At 35.7% G+C, this 23185-nt stretch overlaps 2 protein-coding genes across 8 annotated transcripts in view; both read right to left on the bottom strand.

Annotated features, from left to right (window-relative positions):
* The window catches only part of CTDSPL2 (CTD small phosphatase like 2), an 80345-nt gene extending 71194 nt beyond the window's left edge, over positions 1-9151 (bottom strand). For 3 of the 4 annotated variants that reach the window (XM_042988980.1, XM_007081755.3, XM_042988981.1), the window contains exon 1: positions 8982-9151. The gene's annotated coding sequence lies outside the window, so the exon portion shown is untranslated. The other variant, XM_007081756.3, reaches the window with a different exon arrangement.
* An 8433-nt stretch (positions 9152-17584) lies between these two features.
* The window catches only part of GOLM2 (golgi membrane protein 2), a 104902-nt gene continuing 99301 nt past the window's right edge, over positions 17585-23185 (bottom strand). For all 4 annotated transcript variants that reach the window (XM_042988984.1, XM_042988985.1, XM_007081752.2 and 1 more), the window contains one exon: positions 17585-19678. In XM_042988984.1, coding sequence (XP_042844918.1) covers positions 19608-19678 — 71 coding nt within the window. In that variant the 3' untranslated portion in view covers positions 17585-19607. The remainder of the gene's footprint in view (positions 19679-23185) is intronic.

The following is a 23185-nucleotide window of genomic DNA, read 5'->3' on the forward strand; positions in this document are numbered from 1 at the left end:
TAATAATAGTTTCCTGCCCACACTATGCTGTATCTACTTCTGCTTTTCTCTTTACCTCAAACATTCTTTTCTTTCAACTAATTCTTATCTTCATCACTGAAAGCTCAGCCCAAGTATCTTGCACCCCAGTAAGTTAAGTAACCGCCTCCACATCCCCAAGTTGATGTAAACCTATATTATCTGTATCTAAGCTCTTAACAAATCCTACTGAAATAATTTATATCTTTAACTGCACTAGACTGTAAGAGTCTTGAAGGCAGAAATCTAATCTGTAACAATAACCTGGCACATAAGATAACTCAATCTATGTTGAACTGAACCATAAATTTTTCTCATTTTCCTCAGAGACCAGAGATTAGAAAATGGGAAAAAACTATGTCACTGAAACACAAACAACCCTCACTGCAGCAATCAATTCTTGCTCACAAAAAGGGGCCTATAAATAAAACTAAAAATGTTCCTTCCTCATAAGATTTCCTTCCTCTTCACAAAATCCCTGATTCCAAGCAATATCTGAAGCAAACAATTATGGTTACAGATGATCTTGTGCTAACAAGATTATAATAATGCTACAAGCATAAACTCAGTTAATAATTTGCTAATGAGGTCTTGAGTGCACAAATTTCTATCAAAACAACAAAATAGCACACTGCATATAAAGGATTCTTAACGAATTTTCTAGGACCACCCTGATGTATATCCTTTAAACAAGTATTTGCTGAATGAAGCAGAGAAGAGGGAAACAAAAGTGAGTAATAAATAAAGACAACGGTAAAAAGATTACAAATCAAACTTTAAAGGAAACAAAGTCTGGGTTTTCCCATTAAAATTTAGACACATATAAATTGTAAGTTGGCTATATAAAGAATATACGCATATAAGGTTCCAGAGTAGCCTCCCGAGGGAGTTATTTAAGGAATAACAGGGAGGTACCAGTCCTGAATCTATCATTAGTTAGCGGCCAGACACTGATTAAGTCATGCAATCATTCTAGCATTTCATTTCCTCAACAGCAGAAATTACTGGACATTAGATCTGTGCATTTCACTATATGTAAATTTTACCTTAAAAAAAAAAAAAGGTGCCAAAATGGGAAATGAGTCATTAATTAAGCTGAGCTGTTTTCATCCTATCACATACAACTCATCCCACAGCACCCTAATTAAGAATTTAAAACACTTACTACATGTTAAAAAGTCTTCAGAATGGCTCATCATTAATAAAACAAAGACTTTACTGGACTAGATGGCCCTTTGGTCTCCTCTAGGTCTAGATTTCTATGAGTTTGTTAATTTATACTATTACAAATAGTATCACTACTGGATTTATATTAAAATTTATATTAATGAAAAAAAAAGCTAAAAATCACTGCCTTCATTAATACCAAATGACATTTCCAAAAGTGTCAGCATCTGTTTTTCCTATCTATATTTCTAGCCTAATCTGAAATCAACAACTTGAGGTACTGCAACTGTCCACTTTAATCTCCACAACTTCCCTAAGCCTTCATTAAATGACTTCAGAGAAGGAAGAGATTTCTCTGTCCCTCCCACTTATCATCTAATAAAAGTCAAAAGTCAACTAGGGCAGAAGAACTTAGTAGAGGAGTATTACATAAGCATCAATTCCAATACAAGAAGAGTTTTCATCAAATCCTTCTCCAAAAAGTGTGATAAAGATAGGTGGTCATTTTGGGGTTATTACTATTTTTGATGTAGGACTTTGTCTTTTTTTACTAGCTAACATTATAAGATTCTTTAGAAGCTACTAAACATAATAAACTTATAATCAAAAGCATTTGTCAAAATATAGGGAATATACAAAAAAAACCCAGCAGATGAGGTTCTTTCCTTGCAAAATTTTCTTCGATGAACAACAATGAAGAATGCTTTTTCTAAATCTATGATCAATTATTTTTCTCTAGAGAAACAAAATATGTGGATTGTTAAATTGATGACTATAACACTCTATGAAAATATGAACTCTGATTTTTTAAAGAGTGCATTATTCAGTTTGTTAATCACTGAAAATACTTATTAAGGCACAACCATTCAGATATAAAGTTTTAAAATACTACTAGCAGTACCCCAACTTAAAACCTTTTTATGTCTTCAGTAGAAATACCATTAGGACAAAATCAGTATTTGTTATGGACAGAATGAGGTAGTATGTCCTGCTGAGGGCATTTTTGTATTTCTTTAACCTAAGCTTTAATAGAACAATAATTTGGAGACTTTTAATTTTAACTACCTTCAATAAATATAATTTAAACATCTTGTAAAAAGAGCATTCTACTACATGGTATGAAAGAAATTCTTATCAATAACACTTTATAACACAAGGTGTTAGCAAACATATAATTTATGAATTCATAAGAACTGAGTACCATAATACTCATGAGAAACTTTTCTTTTTCCTCAAAAAGCACATACGATACTTGTCACTCCTGTCTATTATTTTTCATCATATTACTATCCTTTCTAAAAAAAAAAAAAAAAAAAAAAAAAAAAAATATATATATATATATATATATATATATATATATATATATATATATTCCAGCATTTTTGTTTTTTAATTTGCTGGGTCACCTGTATACATACAAGTTACAATGTACTTTTTAAACACATTAACAAAGAAACTTGACAATAAAAGAAGTGAACTTAAACTTAGCAGAATTTTCCTAAAAGTGCTTTTATTTTAGTTCTCACCAAAACTGGGCAAGAGGATAGATACAACTACTTATACTCTTTGATTAAACTTCTATTTACTTAAAGAAAATTAATTTTATGGGCACCTGGGTGGCTCAGTCAGCTAAGTGTTTGACTTAAGCTCAGGTCATGATCTCATGGTTTCTGAGTTCAAGCCTCGCAATGGGCTCTGGGCTCTGTGCTGTCAGCGCAAAGCCCGTTTTGGATCCTTTGTCTCCCTTTCTCTCTCTGCCCCTGCCCCACTTGCACTCTCTCAAAAATAAACAAACATTTAAAAAAAAGAAAATTAATTTTGTATTAACCTACTCAGGTCAGTAGAAATCTGAAACCTGTAGAAAACATTTACTTATAGGAATAAAAAGCTAATGAGATTGACAAGAAGGAAAAATAGTTATTAACTAAAAATCTTTAAAATTATGTAGTAAACACCAAGGCCTTTGCCCAAAATAAATTTACAGTATCTGAAATAATCCCTACTATTCTTACACTACCTACCAAGAAAAAATTAGTCATTTTGATTGAGATAAAGACAGAATTTACGAAGAGTGAATTTTTTTTTTTTTTTTTTTAAAGTAAACTCTACCTCCAACATGGGGCTTGAACTCACAACCCCAAGATTAAGAGTCACATGCTGTATGGACTGAGGCAGCCAGGAGCCCCAAGTGAATTTCTATTTAAATTACTAGTCGGGGCACCTGGCTGGCTCAGTGGGTAGAACATGCAACTCTTGATCTTGGAGTTTTGAGCTCAAGCCCCACAGTGGGTACAGAGATTAATTTAAAATAAAATCCTTTAAATAAATAAATAAATAAATAAATAAATAAATAAATAAATAAATAAATAGTCAAAGACTAGGTATAGTCATAATTCTCTTACAGAAGTACACTCTTGTTTGCTATGACTAAAAAAATAAAATGGCATACTCCCAATAAGGAAAAAGTGCATTATTTTTGAAATGTGATTGTGAATATTTTTCAAATAATTTTTATCAGTACCTCAGAAAATTAAAGGACTGTATAATTAATTATCTTATTTAACAAAAAATACTAAAGCAGGTACTTTTAAGATCAGTGAGAGGTTAATCATTTTCAACTCAACAGGATAATCATACATATTTGGGGACTACCAGGAAGAAAGTAATTATTCCTAAAACAAATAATCATAGTTTTTTCTCAACTAAAAAGATACTTATGTGTTCTGGATATTTTTCTTTAACAAGTAATATACTCTACTTTTAATAAAGTGTACTTTTAAATTCCTACTTAAAAATTAACTGGTCAACATAAGAAATTTAAAATGCCAAGTTATGCTGCTAATGGAGTCTTAATCTTTCCCTTTCTTGGGAAGCCTGGGTCAGTCCATTAAGTGACCAACTCTTGGTTTCAGCTGAGGTCATGATCTCAAAGTTTGTCAGTTCTGGCGCCACATCAGGCTCTGCGCTATCACTGCAGAGCCTGCTTGGGATTCTCTCTCTCCCTTTCTCTCTGCCCCCTCACATCTCTCTCTCTCTCAAAATAAATAAATAAAAACTTAAAATCTTCCCCTTATCTACTTTTAACAACATGTCTGCTTTTTAACTTCCCAAACAATTTTTCTTTTTTTTTTAATTTTTTAAAAAATGTTTTTATTTATTTTTGAAGGAGAGAGAGCATGAGTGGGGGAGGAGCAGAGAGAGAGGGAGACACAGAATTCAAAGCAGGCTCCAGGCACTAAGCTGTCAGCACAGAGCCTGACACGGGGCTCAAACTCAGGAACTGTGAGATCATGACCCAAGCCAAAGTCGGACACTCAACTGAGCCACCCAGGCGCCCCTCAAACAATTTCTTAATATATAAGTATTCAGTCCACAGAAAAATATTCTTCCTAAACTATATATGCAACTACTACTAAATATTAATCTCAATTATTCCTGAAGTATTCAGGTGTCTTCTAATAGTACAGTTTTATGTTTCTTTAATCAAGGTAGTAAACACATTTTCCTGTTCTAAAATTATTATAGCTATTATGAAAACCTGATTGCTAGAACCTCAAGTCAAAGTACGGCTGATGATTTATGTTTAATCTAGACATACTTCCTTTCCTACAGTCTCTTTAAATTAATACAGGAGACTTTATGAATACCATAAAATATGGGATCCAAAATATACTCAACTGGCCTATTGTGACCTTATAATAAAATTAAAAGACTTATTATGTAAAAATTTTACACTATTTTTTTTTCAATGGCATATTAGTGTTTCCCTTCACTCTTCTAAAAATACCATACTAACTGAGGGAAACTGGCCAAACCTTTAAGTCATATTTGTCCTTACAGTTCTCCCATTCTTTGGGCCACACTTAGTCTCACCCCTCATTACTGTCAGATTCACAAGATTCCTTAAGGACCCCAAGAAACCCAAGTTTCTCATTGCGACTCGACCCCCACCATATCTTTCTCTGCTAGACAGTCAGTGCTCCTATGTCACACCTCTCCTGATCAGTCAGCACATAAAAGCTTACTTCTACATTTTAGCACTGCCTCTGAACCCTCACCTGTTTGTGGTATCAGCAAGTTTATCTGATAAACTCATACGAGATAATATTGCCAATAAAAGACAATAGTTTAAAGTTTATCTTCCAGAGAATTTGTGATTTAAACATCATTTTAAAAAGAATTTCAGAGGGGCACCTGGATGGCTCAATTGGTTAAGTGTCTGACTCTTGGTTTTGGCTCAGGTCATGATTTCACAGTTTGTGAGATTGAGTCCTGCTTTGGGCTCTGCTCTGACTGTGCAGAGCTTGCCTGGGATTCTCTCTCACCCTCTCTCTGCCCCTTCCCTGCTCCCACATGCATTCCCACAGGCTCTCTCTCTCAAAATAAATAAATAAACATTTAAAAAGAATTTCATAATACACAAGAGAGACACAAAATTAGGCACTAACAATTCTCAAATTATACTACACAGTAAACCATCTAGTCTACCTATTTGTAATGTAGAACCAATTACAATTTAATACAGTTTAAACTGAAAATTAGGGGCCCCCGGGTGGTTCACTCAGTTAAGCGGCTAACTCTTGATTTCAGCTCAGGTCATGATCTCACAGTTTGTGAGTTCAAGTCCCACATCGGCTGTGTGTTGACAGCCTGGAGCCTATCTGGGATTCTCTGTTTCCCTCTCTTTACCCATTCCAGCTTACATGCTTTCTCTCTCTCAAAAATAAACAAACGTTAAAAGAAAAAAAAAAAAAAAAAAAAAAGGTGACCTGAAATTTAATGTAGTCATACAACCAGTAGTGAATATAGATCTGGCTTAGATAGGTGCCTCACAAATGTCAAGTAAGTTAAAACTAAAACTGTTAATTGTATGGTTTTATCATAAGCTCCATATCTGTTAAATCTTCTCATCTTCTTTTCATGTATCTAAGTGCTTCTCTCTTTTTTTTAATGTTTACTTATTTTTGAGAGAAAGAGAAAGAGAGAGAGACAGACAGACAGACAGAGCATGAGCAGGGGAGGGGCAGAGAGAGAAGGAGATACAGAATCCCAAGAAGGCTCCAGGCTCTGAGCTGTCAGCACAGAGCCCAACACAGGACTTGAACCCATGGACCGCGAGACCATGACCTGAGGCGAAGTCAGATGCTCAATTGACTGAGCCACCCAGGGGCCCCAAATCTTCTCATCTTCAAAGTATAGCAAATGACCCCCCATAGCTAATCCAGTTAAAAATGGTCAGGTAACTTTTTTTTTTTTTTTTTTTTTAAGTAATCTCTATCTACCCCCAACATGAAGCTAGAGCTCAGGATCCCAAGATCAAAAGTCACATGTTTTACTAAATGAGTCAGAAAGGCACCCCTAAAATGGTTAGGTAACTTTTTAACCTACCCAGAATAATTACCTTAGTACACCATACATGAGGTCTCTCAGAACATTTGACACTTCTGACTTAAAGTGTCTTTTCTACTTTATGCTTTTCACAACAACCTGGTAAATTACAAATAAAATTGCAGACTGTCTACTTCAAATTCTGACAAATCACTTGGTTCTTTATTGCTTTAACCCAAAGTACATTCTCCTATGACTGAAATAATTTAATACCATTTCATTCAATCTGCAATTAATTTTACAGTTACAAGTCTAGAGCCTAGAACATCTTTCTAAACAACAATTTAGAAACCAGAATTGTATGGATTTTCTTCTATAATAATCTTGTGAAGAAACCTCTTGACCAGAAATCTCAAACATAGATAAATTTGGGAGAGAGAAAACACCCCCACTTCTTAATTTCTTAACAGTGGAAAAGAATAAATTACTAGCTCAAATGAAATGCCCAAGAGACACTATGTAGAATGGAATATTATAAGACACACCAATCCTATTCAGTTTTTCTATACAATCCTATTTGGAATTTCTATATAGCTACAAGACTACAGAGATTAAGGACTATACCACTTACAGCTTTTACATCCTTTCAAGCTGTACTGAGAAGAGTATGAAAAGAGCACAGATACTGAATGAATGTAGAATTTAAACAATTTGAGATTTCTTGAAGACAAAATCTACATACAATGCTCACTCAGCCATCTGAAAGCCAAATTTTATTAAAAACATTAATGCTTTATAAACTATCCAAAAAGGTCATTAAAACAGAGATGAAGCCTACACGAGTCCAATTATTTTACATTCTTTTAAACACATAATGGCCCTATTTTTTGAAACAAATAGGTTCAGCAAGCATCCACTATGCCCTCACCTCCACTTCCCATTCCCTTTTGGTCCTAGAAGACAAGTATGAGGTTCAATTCAATCCTAAAAGACTGCTTCACATAAGAGCTACTTTTGCCTTGACTTTCTTTATGACCTTGGAGGGAATCTACCAAATGACAACTATAATGATGTTGGTGTATTCTTGTTTATCACTGAAATTTAACCCTAATATGCTAACATTAATGAAGTCTTCTAAACTGAACCTAGAGAACTGAAAACCTGTGAGTTAAAAATATCAACTGATATGCATTATGAACCACGTTTTAAAACCTTAATCTGACTAGTAAGGGGGAAAAAAGTACCAAGGTCCCAAATTCAACAAGATTGAAAAATAAATTCTGAAAAACACCAACAGTGTCATTATTACTTCTCTTTATGGAAAACTGGTCTGCAACGCAAAAAAAAAAAAAAAGGGGGGGGGGTGGAGGTGGGGGAGATAAAATTAGCTTCAACTAGACGTTTCCTTGCTTTTACAAAGATAACAGCTGGACAACAAAGGAAAATTTAAAACTTGGCAAAGAATGGGGTGACTATGTAAAAAATTCTACAATCTGACAATTACTAAGATAAACCTATCACTCAAGTTACTAATTTGTATACCCATCTTGGGCAGTAATCATGGTACCATTTTATTAGCACTAGAAAGATAAATCCTTGCCTTGGAGGAACATTTACTAAGTACATTTCATTTCAGGATCTTAGGGCAGTTTACGAGCAGTATCTCTTTAGGCTTCCCTAAGGTACTCTAAAGTGCTTAACATCATTCACACATCCAGCCACCACTAGGGTGAGAAGTAAATAAACACGATTTACTTATGCAATTATTTACCACAGAATTCTAGTCAAGAATGCAAAAGTAAACATTCATATAGTTATTTAATCCCCAAAGAAAGCGTAGAATACTACGGGCGATAAGATTCACCCTTAATTGACCACTACAGAAACCACAGGCCTTCCACATGGGCTGTCCTTTACTATCACTCTTGATTCGAAAAAGTAACAATGTCAACTCAACATTTTAACAGTACAGAAGATAAACAGAACTCAGTGAAATCTCTAATTCCAGATCCTCAAAAAAATGTTTATAAAAACTGAGATAGAGCAACGCCCCCCTAAAAGCACCCTACTACAAAGAACGAAATACCGAAAACATGAGGTGGGCCAAGGTTAGAAAAGCTGATCTAACCCAATTACCCGGAGGGACCACAAGGTTTGGGACTAGGAACGTGAGATCGGGGTGGGGGTGGGTAGCAAAGTGAAATCTAACCCCAGAAATCACAACACAGGCCGCAGCCTAGAAGCTGAAGCTGGCGGGAAGTGAGCTCCCTTTCTGTTCCCAGGGGAAAGTCCAGAGAAGAGAGGCTCCACACAGCGCACTCATAAGGCGCCAATAGTGCATGCCTACCAAGGCGCCGGAGCCGCTGGAGAACCCGGTTGAGAAGGGGAGGAGACCCCGGCAGACGGCCCTGGAAGAGGAGGAGGACTAAGGTTGGAAGCAGCGGCAGTGTCTGGACGAGGGGGATTACCTAACTGTGACGACAGGAAAGTGTCCTCAGGCTCCGGCGATGGTCCCGACTGCGCAATGTGTGGTGTCTTTCCCGCTTAGCCCGCAGCAGCAACAGAACCAGCTCCTTCAGCCAGTCGCCATTTCCCGCCTACCGACCTGCTGCACCGCACGGACAGAGACCCGGATGGAAAGCGGCCTCTCCGCGCAGGCGCCTTGACTTTCTCCTCCCCCTCCCGCCACAATTCCGCGAGGTGGGAGGGAAGGAATGCGGGCGGCCTCAGAGTCAAAAAAAAAAAAAAAAAAAAATCCAGCTTTTACTTCCGTAAAGAGCGTTGGAGTTCCTGCCGCCGGAAGAAACTCACAAGCCTGATTCCTGACACAAAATGCACGCAGGCCCTTAGGACCGAATGGAGGAACAAGGACAAAACCTATCAGGATACGCCAGGACCTGGGGGATATTTGTACTTTAAGGGCCTCCGTAGCTGGCAGTGTAGTGATTGCAGGGGGAGTAGGGAGTAAAGCGTTGGGAGTGAAGAGGCGGGGACCCGAAGGACGGTTTTTCCTCCCGCTGCTAACGGAACTGCTTAGGCAGAGCTGGGAGGGGGAGCGCGCCCTCACCGTGGAGGCGGGGCTTAGGAACGCGTCGCTCACCCTGGCGGCTAGGGTTAGTAACCCGGGCGCGCCTTGTGGGTGGAGCCAAATGGGATGGGGTGGGACTAACGCCTTGGCGCGCTGGAGGTGGTAGTGTGTGTAGAGCGCTGCCCCAGGCCATGATGAGACGAATCCTTCATCTTTCCAGGGATCCCGGTGGCCCTTGAAGGTCCTCTTTCCAGCTCTCTGCCTAGAGAGCATAACAGTTGCTTGTGATTCTGTCACACAAGCCCACGCCATTCGACTCCACGCGAACTCGGCTGTGGTTCTGCCGAGAAGTCAGATCATTCAGACAAATGAGTTCCTACCTGCTTGTCTGGGTCTAAGGACTGTCAGCCTAATGGAGTGAAAATGTATCAATCCGAGCATCTAGCCCTAGTGAACTATCAAAAAACCAAGACTAATGGTTGGAAGAGCATTATCTGTTTACTAAAACTCTGGGCCACTCACATTATTCAATCAAGAAATATTTATTGAAAAAACACAACGTGTGAAGACCATACTAGAATGCGAGGGATACAAGGTAGACGTGAACCCTGCCTTCTCAGAGTTCACGGTCTGAAGAAGACAGACAAGTAAACAATTTAAATACAATGTGCTAAAATGACCACAAGGAGTTCTTGACAGGCGTACAAACGGGGTGTGGGAAGGCTTTCATGAGATGACCTGAAGAGTTGATGTTACAAAGGAAGAGTGCCTAGGTAAACAGATGGAAAAAATCCAAAAATGAGATTGTGTTGAGTAGTTAGGGTAGTGCTTCTGTGCGCTGGGGATAGAGGAGTTGAGGGGAAGAAAGTGGAGAGAGATGAGGCTGCGAGGTAAGCAGAGAACCCTTGTGAATCTGGTTGTTTCAAAGTGTGGAGCAGGTGAGTTGTCTCCTGAATGCCTTACATACTGCAGATCTTGCCAGAGCTCAGAGTTCATTTGCACCCGATATCTTCCGATTACAAGAATGCTCTGAATGCGATGTTTACTGACAGCCAGTGGTGTATCAGCGAGCAGAACTGGTATTAGTGCACAAATAATAGATTCCTGAAAAACTAACTGGAAATCAACAGTTACTGATTATCCAGTGTATATCATGGAAAACCATATAGGTTAAACAATTACTTCAACTGATTACCAACATAATTTTTAAATCAGGTAAAAATTGGGAATATTTCTGAAAAAAATTATCAATAGTAATAACTACCAGTGTTCGCTCTTCTAAAACTTAAATATGCCATTTACAAAGTGCTTTTATATGCATTTTGATTTTCCCAACAACCCTGTGAATAAGTGATATTAGAGCTCCCCCCCACCCCTCCCCACCCCGCAAGTCTTCACCTGAAGACGCTGAAATTTTTTTTTTAAGGTAGGAGGAAGGGAGAACAAAGGAAAAAACAGTCACCCTTTCCAAAGATAATCCAGTAGTAAGAAATACAATCAGGACTCAAGCAAGCTGTCCTTCTGTTCATTATACCACATCCTACTGTTTCCTGTTAAGTTTAGAAAGTTTGCTGGTAGCAAGCCTAAATGCTTTTGCAATTTATTTAACATTTTAACATTTTTTCAGAGGATAACGATTATGTTCTGATTTTAACTTTCATCGTTTACATCTAATAGTTTCTACTAGACTCTCCTGCAATATCTAAGTGGATTGTTGTGAAAGTCAAATGAGATTATTTATTCATTTATAAATGACAGTTCGTAATGTCATTAAGTTTCAGTAAAAACTTTGTCCAAGATTTTAGAATAAAATAAGGGTTTCAAAATATGAACTTAAAAAAAGTCAGGTATATTTATACACAAAGCAGTAGCCACAGGAAAAAAAACTTAATGCAAAAACTTAGTGGCATGCATGCTTTCTAAACCATACAAAATTATTGCTATCTAAAAATATTAATGAAATAAGGTGTTCACTAACTAATGTGATAGAAGCATCTTGGATATTTAACAAAATCCTTCAGCAAATCCCTTATTACCTTTTTTTTTTTCAACTTTTTTTTTTTATTTATTTTTGGGACAGAGAGAGACAGAGCATGAATGGGGGAGGGGCAGAGAGAGAGGGAGACACAGAATCGGAAACAGGCTCCAGGCTCCGAGCCATCAGCCCAGAGCCTGACGCGGGGCTCGAACTCACGGACCGCGAGATCGTGACCTGGCCGAAGTCGGACGCTTAACCGACTGCGCCACCCAGGCGCCCCCCTTATTACCTTTTATCTGATATATAAGTCATGCACTTCACAATCCAGTCTTACATTAATTCTATCTCTATGAGATATTAAAAAAAATTTTTTTTAATGTTTATTTATTTTTGAGACAGAGAAAGACAGTGTGAGCAGGGAAGGGGCAGAGAGAGAGGGAGACACAGAACTCAAAGTAGGCTCCAGGCTCTGTGCTCTCAGCACAGAGCCCAATGCAGGGATCTAACCCACGAACTGCGAGATCATGACCTGAGCCGAAGTTGGATGCTTAACGGACTGAGCCACCCAGGCACCCCTCTATGAGATATTTTTGAATAGGCTTCACACCCAGCATGGAACCCAATGTGGGACTTGAACTCATGACCCTGAGATCAAGAGCTGAGATCAAGAGTCACACACTTAATGAACCGAGCCACCCAGGTGCCCCATGAGGCATATTTTTATCACTCTCATACTACAACTAAGAAAGCAATATTCATAATAAACATTGAAATAGTATCAGAACTGCCATTGTACTTTAATATTGCATTCACTTGATGGCAATGATCATCTGAAACTTAACATGGTCAAAACTAAACTCTCAAACCTGTTTCTCTCTTAGTATTCTCCACTGGATAGAATATAATTCTCTTATATTTCATCCAATCCACTGTAAGTGCAATAAATTAAACCTTGAAAGTATATCTTGAATCCAAACACTTACCACCTCAGCTATCTCCCCTAGTTCAAGGACCGTCATCTCTGACCTGGAATACTATAAGTCTTCCTGCTCCATTCTTGAACCTCCGTCAATCTTTCCAAAACACAGCCAAGGTGATCATTTTAAACCTCTTTATAAATTTTTCAACACCCTTAAAATAAAATCTAAAGTCTTCACTATAACATGCAAAGCCCTTCATTAGCTCACTCTTGGCTACCTCATGACTACATTCCCTACCTCTTGCTATTTGTATTCCCATCCTACTGGCTAATTAACCATTCTCTGAAAAAGTATATTCCTGTATCAAGGACTTTGTTTTTGTTATTTCTCTGCCTCTACTTCTTTTCCCTTAGACCTGTGTTATTCAATAGCCACTAACCACAAGCCATGGGTGGACTGAGCACTTGAAATGTGGTAGTGCAACTGAGGAAATTAATTTTTAACTTTATTTAATTTTAATTAACAAAATTTAAAATTAATACCTGAGTGACTGCTTAACAGAGCTTCCAGCTGGGGTGATGAAATAGTTCTAGAACCAGTTAGTGGTAATGGTTGCACAACATTGTAATGTACTTAATGGCACTGAATTGTACTTTGCATGTAAATGTACCATGGTAGTTTTGCTACAATAAAAAAAAATTGCCCCTTGGTATTCCCCAAAGGAGTTGAGCTTGTGTCCACACAAAAGTCTACACATGAATGTCTATAGCAACTTTATTCATAATTGCCAAAAGTTGGAAGAATCAAGATGTCCTTCAATGGGGGAATGCATAAACTGCAACATAGTCATACAATGGAGTATTAATCAGCTAAAAAGAAGTGAGCTATCAAGTGATGTAAAGATAAGGGGTAATCTTGGGGCGCCTGGGTGGCGCAGTCGGTTAAGCGTCCGACTTCAGCCAGGTCACGATCTCGCGGTCCGTGAGTTCGAGCCCCGCGTCAGGCTCTGGGCTGATGGCTCAGAGCCTGGAGCCTGCTTCCGATTCTGTGTCTCCCTCTCTCTCTGCCCCCCCCCCCCCATTCATGCTCTGTCTCTCTCTGTCCCAAAAATAAATAAAAAACGTTGAAAAAAAAAAATTAAAAAAAAAAAAAAAAAAAGATAAGGGGTAATCTTAAATGAATATTACTAAGTGAAAGAAGCCAATCTGCAAAGGCTATATGCTGTATGATTATAATCATAGGACGTTCTGGAAAAGATAAAACTATGATGACAGTAAAAAGGTCAGTGGCTGCCAGGGATTTCGGGATAAGGAAAGAGGAACAAGTGGAAAACTCGGGATTTTTAAGGCAGTGAAACTGTTCTGCATATTATAACGGTAGATACATGTCATTATACATTTGTCCAAACCCATAGAAGGTACAATACAAAATGTGAATCTTAATGTAAACTGACTTTGGTTGATAATGATGTATACACAGTGTTGGTTTATCAATTTTAACAAATAATTCTACACTGGTACAGGATGTTGATGGCACGGAAGCTGTGTGTGTGTGTGTGTGTGTGTGTGTGTGTGTGTGTGATATGTTGGGATTTTCTACTTCCTACTTAATTTAGTTATGAACCTGAAACTGCCCTAAAGAGTGAAGTATATTGAAAAAAATTAATATTTGGTTTAGTTATTATAAAACTTTTAAGTATACTTGGAACATGAGTATGTGAATGTATTAACTCAAATATAAATTTTATGAATGCCAAATACCAAATATTTCCAATGACAACTTAATGTCCGTATTGAGATGTGCTGTAAATGTAAAATACACACTAGATTTGAGATTTAGCACAAAAGAAAATATAAAATATCTCTATCTCATTAGTAGTGTTCTATATTGATTACATATTAAAATGGTAATATTTTGGATATATTGGTTAAATATCAAAATTTCACCAGTTTTTTAAAAAATGTAGTTACTAGAAAATTCAAAATTACATAGGTATCCTGCATTATATTTCTATTGGATAGTGTTGCACAAGATATCCACATGGCTTATTTTCACACCACCTCTTCAGAAAGGCCCTCCCTGATCATCCTATCTAAAAATAGCACCCCTCCATCACTATTCCTTTATTCTGATTTATTTTTCTTAAAGCATTTATCACTATGAGTATAGAAAATAATGATCTCTCCCTCTGGTATTTATGTAAGTTCCATGAAGGCAGAGACATTGTAGTACTCAAAACAGCTCTCTATACAGATTAGGTACTCAATAAGAAATTAAAAGAATGATCATTGTTCTTTCATGATTGAATCTTTAGGCTTATGTGTTAGGGGGTGTCTGGAGCACTCAATAAATATTGAATGAATCCCAAATCCACATTTCTTAGTCTCTCAACATTTCAACCTTCCATTTTCAAATACTTATAGTACAACTACATTTGTATGTCTTCAAATTCATTCTACTGCTATTTGCAATTTGCAATTAAACCCATCCAATGAATGTTTCATTTCAGTTATTATACTTCACAGTTCTAGAATTTCCATTAGGTTTTCTATAATTTTCATTTCTGTGCTGAGATCCTCTATCTGTTCACTTACTTAAAGCATTTTCATTTAATCTTTAAACATACTTTTTTTTTAGGACTTTTTAATTTAATGTTTTAAAATTTAAATTCAAGTTAGTTAACATACAGTACAGTATGTTACTGTATTAAAAGTATAAAACACTTTTAATACCTGCATTAACAAATAACAATATAACAAATAACAACAGCCATCTAATTTTTTTAACTATAGATCACATTTCAAGTCTTTGTATGTCTGATAATTTTTTATTGAAAACTAGACATTGTGTATATGTTGTATAGATTCTTGATTGTTATCTTCTGAAAAGTGATGATTCTTATTTTAGCAGATTCTTCAGTTACTGAGTAGTTACCTTAAACTAATATAGGCTTGGTTTTATGCTTTGTTAGTTCATATCTATGAGAAGCCGAAGGAGTTTCATTAAGTTCTAACTTGACAGGACTCAATCTTCATACTTTATCTCCCCTTACAATCTTGTCAGAGCTTGTTAGGGCAGACCTAGGGTAGGTCTTACTCGAGGGCATGGTCTTTACTCCCAAGTTGCAACCTTTCTAATCGTTTATCTGGATGCCACAATTGTTACAGAACTCCACCTTGACAGGCCCAGAAACCTAGTGTCCTGTAGCACTGCTTTCATGCCAACACTTTTTTAAATTAATTTTTTAATGTTTTTATTTATTTTTGAGAGAGAGAGAGAAACAGAGAGACAGAGCGTGAGTGGGGGAGGGGCAGAGAGAGAGGGAGACAGAATCCGAGCTCTGAGCTGTCAGCACAGAACCCATGTGGGGCTCAAACTCACGAACCGTAAGACCATGACCTGAGCTGAAGTCGGACACTTAACCGACTGAGCCACCCAGGCGCCCTTTATGGCAACACTTCTTGACCTCTGGTATCTACGTTCTATTCTCAACTCTGTGGCAACTGCTATGGGGTAAGCATCAGGTGGTTTTGCTCTAATTATGTACAGTCCAGCCCTCAGCCATGAACTTGTGGGCACCCTTATAAGGATTTCTGGGGCTACCTCTCTGTATAGATAGCTCCCTCTTCTCTGATGTCCACCCAATTGATTTCCAACTGCTTCAGCTGCTCCCCACTATGATCTCTGTCGTCTCAGTTCAGCTTTTTTACACCCATAGGAAGCTGGGTGACTGTGGGGCTCAACTGCTTAAGTTTCCCTTATTTCAGAAGCTTAAGTTTTTTGCTGCCCCAAAACAGTCACTTACATCTTGTCCGGTTTTATAGTTACCACTAATTCAGAAAGGGCTAGTCAAATTAATCATAGTCAGAAACAAAAATCTCCCTTCCCTCATATTTTTTGGAGTGGAATTAAGGAAAGAAGAGCAGCTGTTCTCAGGTGGCAAAACTAAGAAAATGTGACCTGCTGGAAGTCTTGGTTAGAGTTTTGAGGGGAGAGCTAGTCTGAGTGAAAGAAAGTAGCAAGTAGAGAGAAGCAGAAATGGGAGTTAGTGAAACAAAGTGGCAGCGTTTAAGTCCTTGTGTCAATACAATTATCCTCAAGTCCAGCTGACTTCTGCCCTTTTTGCAGTTTATTTACATGGACCATTAAATTTCCCCTTTTTCTTTCTGGGACAGTTGTTCGAATTTTCATTTGGAACCCTTAGTGAGGAGAGTCTTAAAAGGAATTAGATATAGCCCAATTAGAACTGAATATTTATGTGAAGACTGAATAACCTAGACTTTGGAAATGTATTAAATAACATCACATGGTTTGATTGTCTTATTGAAGCCATGGGGTCAGACATGTGAGGGAACAGAAGTTTCCAAGGCTAGCCATTATGACAAGTGACTATCCCCGTCATAACTACACAGTTTTTGTTTTGTTTTGTTTTATAGATTCTCTGTCCTCATATTCTAGCAAATTTTATGTTTACAGGTGTATAAAGGACAAGTCAAAAAGGAACACAATCTTAAGATTTTTTAAAATAAAGGAACATATTTTAGAAACGATGTTGAAGTTGTATTCACATTTTCCTTAGAATCATCCCTCCATGTATATTTTGGATTTTATATTTTCTCTTTATGGGTCAGTAGCAAGTGACCTGAACTTAAAAGGTTCTACCTACCCTACCCTTTCCATACCTCTTCAGCCTCATTTCTCTCATGATATTCTAGCCTCATAATTATGTTTCAGTTAAGTTGAAAACCTTATTATTTGGAAACTTAAGAGACCTTGAAACCTTGGAACTTTGTTTTATTTTTAATAGTTCTTATCACTATTTAAAATTAGCTGGTTCTTGTGTTTACTTGTATATTGTCGGACTGGTCCAACTTGAATGTAAGCTCCATGAGAACAGAAACCTGGTCTATCTTACCCACTACAGTATTCTTATTACATAAGATAATGCTGGGCACATAGGAAGCATTCAGTATTTGTTACACTAGCACTACGGTAAACAACCCTAATATAAATTTTTCTGCAGTCTAGTTTAGCTTAGCCTAAAATGAATTCTAAATTTGCTCAAATTTTAGTGTTAAAATGTAACTATTTGCATCACATGAGTGTGATGTGTGTATATGTGTCAGAATCAGAAAAATAGTAAAACAAGTTTAATTTTAATTTATTAGAACCCAGTTAAGTGATGATTTTAAAAGCAGAGTTTCCATCAAATTAACACTTAATTCCGGGCAAAAATACATTTAAAAAACCTAAATCTTAAGGCAGAAGTAAAATATTATAAAAACCAGCATGTCTAATACAGACTGTAGAATGTCAGAATTTTAAGATTCACATAGTATTTTATAGCACTAAAATGTTAATACAGTCAGAAACATTATCAATTGGTCCAAGATCTCTCAGTTTATAAAATGTCTAGACTGCTAATTGAAGAAATTTTGCTATATAAGTAATAGCTACCATATAATTAAGTGATTGTTCTTATGACAAAGGAACTAAGGCAGGAAATTTCATGGTTTTCATTTGTAAAGATTTTACAGTATTAAATATAAAGTATTACTAGAAGTATGTTTTAGATTCATCTTCCCACTCTAATGCCCAAAAGGTGTACATCAATTCCCTTTAACTCCATTTTAAAAAATTCTGTGAACTATTATACCTATTCATTATAGGCCTGATATACTCAGCAAAGGCATAAATTGCCATTTTGATTTGGTAGAAATAACAATTTTAGTAAATCACTATATCTTTTCCTGGTCATTAAATAATTTCAAACTGAAGTCTAAGAATTTTTGCACTTCTAATAAATGAACAGCTTTTTTTACCTCTGTAAGTTTGAATTTTGACTAGAACCTGAGCACAAGGGGGAAAAAAACATTTCATGTTTATATGCAATTAACAGTAGTCCTTCTGAAAAACAGAGTTAACAACCTTAAATGTCTCCTTGTGATCAAAACCTTTTATTTTGGGGTGGATAAGATTTAAAAGATTTAAATCTGAAAACAGGGATTAACTAGCTTAAGCATTCTCCAGAATAGTGTCAAAAAAGACAAATGCATTTAAAATAATTCTGTAAGTCTAGCAAATATGAGGCTTATGGGTTCTTAACATATTAATTACAAAGATTCTTCATCTTTATTACAAACTCTTAAGCTATTTTAATAAAACAGTTGTAGACCTCACTGCACTTCTACTTATTTGTGTGTTAATAAAAATCTGTTAAAACTCCTTATAGTACTTCTGAAAAATTCTAGTCAAATAAGATCACTAAAACTACCAGAGAAGCTTTGAAATGCTGATTGCAGATTCATTTTGAAGTTGATTTAGCTTCTTTCAGAATCTGGCATTTAAATCATGAATATTTTCACCAACTTGGACTCTGAAAATATAAAAAATTTAGCCAGTGATGGTTATCGTTAAACAGTACCAGTATTATGTGAAAAAAATAAAAATTGAAAAGATATTGTCAATCATGCATTTCACAATTTCATGAACTAAGTAAGGTATAACTCATAAATATTGTTATGTCTTTGCAGGTTACCTCAACTTCCATCAGGCCTCAGCTAAAAGTTAATCTGCCAAAACACATCAGCACTCATGTAAAATAAAAGGAGTAGGGAAATGATTTTGCACACATGCTGCCCAGTGTTTGGCTTCCAGGTTCCAACCCCTCTTTTATGTGACTAGATATAACTCCATGAAGAGCATGAGATGAGGGGTAGATAGAACAGAACACCTGTTGGGCTAACAAGAATATATTAGTGTATAAAAAGTTTTTCAGTTGAATAACTGTTCTCACTGGGGTTATGCTATGTGCAACATATAAACCGTACAACCAATTTTTACTATTTGTCCATTTGTGGAAAGAATTAGGCTCAATAAAATGTAAAATATACATTAGTTCATTTTAAATGCAAAGATTACAGTTTTGCTTACTTTGTTTTTGGCTCAACTGTAATATAACAAAAAAAATCTCTGCTTTAATAATACAATATGAAAAAGTTCACATATGTACATGGGTACATTTCTTCATTAAAATTTTTCCTTAAATCTATCTCAATGTATCTTTACAACTGATACAACTGATCTTTACAACAAAAGTCAGAAACAACAAAGTAGAAATCATTCCATTTTACAGCACTTTAGGTTTTCTGAAGTTTTCCTTTAGGGCTTAAAGAACGTCATTGAAACGTTGTTTTCCATAGTCTGCAGGATCCATTTGAAGTTCTCGTTCCTCATCATCTGTAAGGAAAATAATTATGTATCAAGAATATTATTTTTAAAATCACTTGCAGAAAACCAATAAAATAAAGCCTCAGTAGTTTTCTATTTGTTATTTTATACCTTCTAAAATAGCGCTTTATTTCTTAGTTGCTTGGCTAAACAGTGAAAAGTCTGTCTTCCAGTCTTCTAATATATTGGAAGATTACTTAATTTAACAAATCTTTTGATGATAGTAGAGCTAGATATAGTTAGCCAAACTTTAGGAACCCACAAACATTGAGGAGTTGGTTCTTGTATATAAAATACATTATTTCTACTAAATGAATTAGTTCTATAAGTTAGTTTTTGGAGTGCCTAGATGGCTCAGTCCGTTATGCATCCAACTCTTGATTTCAGCTCAGGTCATGATCTCATGGTTGTGGAATTGATCCCCCCACCTCCACCCCCATCAGGCTCCACGCTGAGTGTGGAACCTGCTTGGGATTGTCTCCCTCCCTGTCCTTCTGCCCCTTCCCTGCCTGCTCTCTCTCTCTCTCTCTCTTTCAATGAAAATAAATAAATAAATAAAATTTAAAAATAAAAGTTTTAGAAACCGTTCTGTATACATTTTCATGCCCTTAAGAACCAAAACTTTTTTTCTAATTACAAAATCAATCCACACTCATCACATAAAAATTGGAAAATAAAAGATAGGAAAATAAAAGCTACTCATAATCCCAATATTTAACATTATAGTGAATTTCTTTGCTCCTCTGCAAAGAGCTTAGCAGCAACTTCTTAAATGATATACTAACCAAAATTTAACTTCTTCTTTACCAAAAAGAAAAAAAAATATTACATAATATTGTTAGTAAGATCCTCAAAGTCACTTTGAGTAGCTACATTAAATGACTCTTTAGAGTTTGACTTATTTGGATATTGACAGGTTTTTCTGGGTCCTTCTTGGCTATCATCTGCCACTTCACATTACTGTTTATCTCGCAGTAGCAATCCTTTTCTAATTTTGTTACAAACTACAGGTTTTGAAATAAGACCGCTCAGAATATTAAAATTATGTTAGAACAAGAATGAAAAGTAATTTAATCAAAGCAAAGAGACTTTCTTTCTAGTATATGGCTTTTAATGACATCTGTTAGCTCCTCCAGAGCCTTGTTTTTTTTCTTTTTTTCTTTGTTTGGTTTTCTTATTTTTTTCTTCTTTTATTCTTCCACAGCCTTGAAAAATGATTTTTCATACTTTATAGTTCACAGTTACAATTACCCAACAGCTTAGTTTTTGATAGATTGAGATGTTACTATCATAATTGTCCAGAAATATAATTTTATATAATTTAAAGAGTTATATGAGTTATATATAAATATAATTTTATATATTTCAAGAGTCAGAATCCCAATTCACATGTATACTATAGCTTTCTGAAATCTGTCTTTTAGATTTGATAGGTTTGCTACCCTTAACTTCTCTAGTATATCCTATGGTAAAATTTTGTTCAAGAAAAATGCTATGTGATATATGTACTGTGTATTTTACATAATGATGTGTTCTTATTTCTTCTTTATTTATTCATTTTTAAAAATGCCAAATAACACAACTTTTTCTTTCCTTTCAATAACTTTCCTATTAAACTTACAGAAATTCTCATTTAGAATTGCAGGCAACAATTTTGCATCATAGGCCAACAAAATTATCTTGTATCTTTAATAGTGTAATCCACTAGCTGTGATAAGATAACCCCAGATCTGTTACAGGCAGAGGCTGAAATTGTATCCGTAATCACATCTGTATTTTGAAAAAATGCTAATATCTTAACATAGAACTTGTTGGACTTTAAAAAATTATCTTTGGTTTTAAACAGGAAAATGATCACTGGCACCTCTCCAGAAAGTTCTCCTTAGAATCCATGTTATGGGATATCACCTTATGGCTATAAATACATCTTTCATGACTTCAGTAATTAAATGAAGACTTAATCACCACAGAGGGGTGGGAAAAGCAGCTATACAAAAGAGAATTCCTAAAAATTTAACAGGAAAGTTATTGAAAGTAGGTATGTTGGAAGACTTTTAAATGAAAAATTATAAAGAGAAGGTAAGAGCAAAGCTCTAGGAATAAAAACACTGAATTCTAGTTCTGGCTCAGTCCCTTAACAAACCTGATCTAGTTTCTAAACCTCTTTAGACCTTTAGTTACCTTCTCAGTAGAATACGGATAGCAACTGTTTATCCTATATCAAAATAATAATAATAATAATAGTAATAGTAATAATAATAATAATAATAATAATAATAATAGTAATGTATAGGAAGGAGTCTTTACTTCCAAAGTCTTCTATAAATATACGGAGGAGTTTGTTGGTTTTATTAATTCATGCTTTTAATCAAATTTTAATACTGTGCCTTCACATTATTCAGAATTTCACAGGACTTTTGGAATATTGCATTTTTCTTACACTGAACTATTATTTACATTAACTAGAGTCCACTTTCAGTATAGCTATTCTAACCAGAATTCAAATTTCTACTGACAACCTATTTGCATGTACAGTATTTATAAAGTATGATGAAATTACCTAGTCAAATCTGATATAGAATAACAACCTGAAAACTAAATATATATATATATATATTTTTCATTTTACAAGGCAGCAAAATCTGTAAATAGCTCATTAACATAAAATGACTATTAAGGAAATAGAAGGACATTCATAATTTATTAAATAATTCCTAAATTCCCTCTGAAGTCAAGAAAGGATCACCTCCATAAAGCAAGCTCTACCAAATAAGAACATCTTGGGGATAATAAGGCAGTGAGGCTCCACTAAAAAGTACACGTTAATCCACAAACCAAAGTGTAATTATCCTCCAAAGCAGGCAATCCAAAGAAAAATATTCTGTATTTGCTTTAACTTCTTAAAAATTATTATTCAACAAACACTTATGTAGTGCTTACATTGTGGAAGACCTGCCCTAAGTGCTGAACAAATATTTGAGTCATATAATCTACATGACAACAGCTTAGTTAAGTAACTATACCTCTATTTTACAGATAAGGATATTGAGGCACAGAGTTAGGTAATTCACAAGGTCACAGAGCTGGTAAATGCTGGAGCTAGGATTCAAATCCAGGCAGTCCAGCTCCAGAATCCAGGCACTCAAGCATTAGGCTCAGCTTCCTTCCATAAGCACATAAATACAACCATAAATAAATATGCAGGTCATACTCTGTTAAAGAAACTTGGAACTTCTATGGGATTAAAGATAAGAGTAAAGAGAATTTATCCATCTCCTTATTACAATAAAGAATGAATTAAAAGACATATCCATCAGATGCAGAGTATTTCCAGAGGTAATCTTTTCATTGGGTCACTTAATTTTTTTTTTTAATTTTTTAAAATTTTATTTATTCATTTTTGGGAGAGAGAGAGAGCAAGAGCAAGGGAGGGGCAGAGAGGGAGACACAGAATCCGAAGCAGGCTCCAGGCACTAAGCTGTCAGCACAGAACCCGACGCGGGGCTCGAACTCACA

Source organism: Panthera tigris, chromosome B3 (assembly GCF_018350195.1).
Source record: "Panthera tigris isolate Pti1 chromosome B3, P.tigris_Pti1_mat1.1, whole genome shotgun sequence".
Classification (NCBI taxonomy): Eukaryota; Metazoa; Chordata; class Mammalia; order Carnivora; family Felidae; genus Panthera; species Panthera tigris.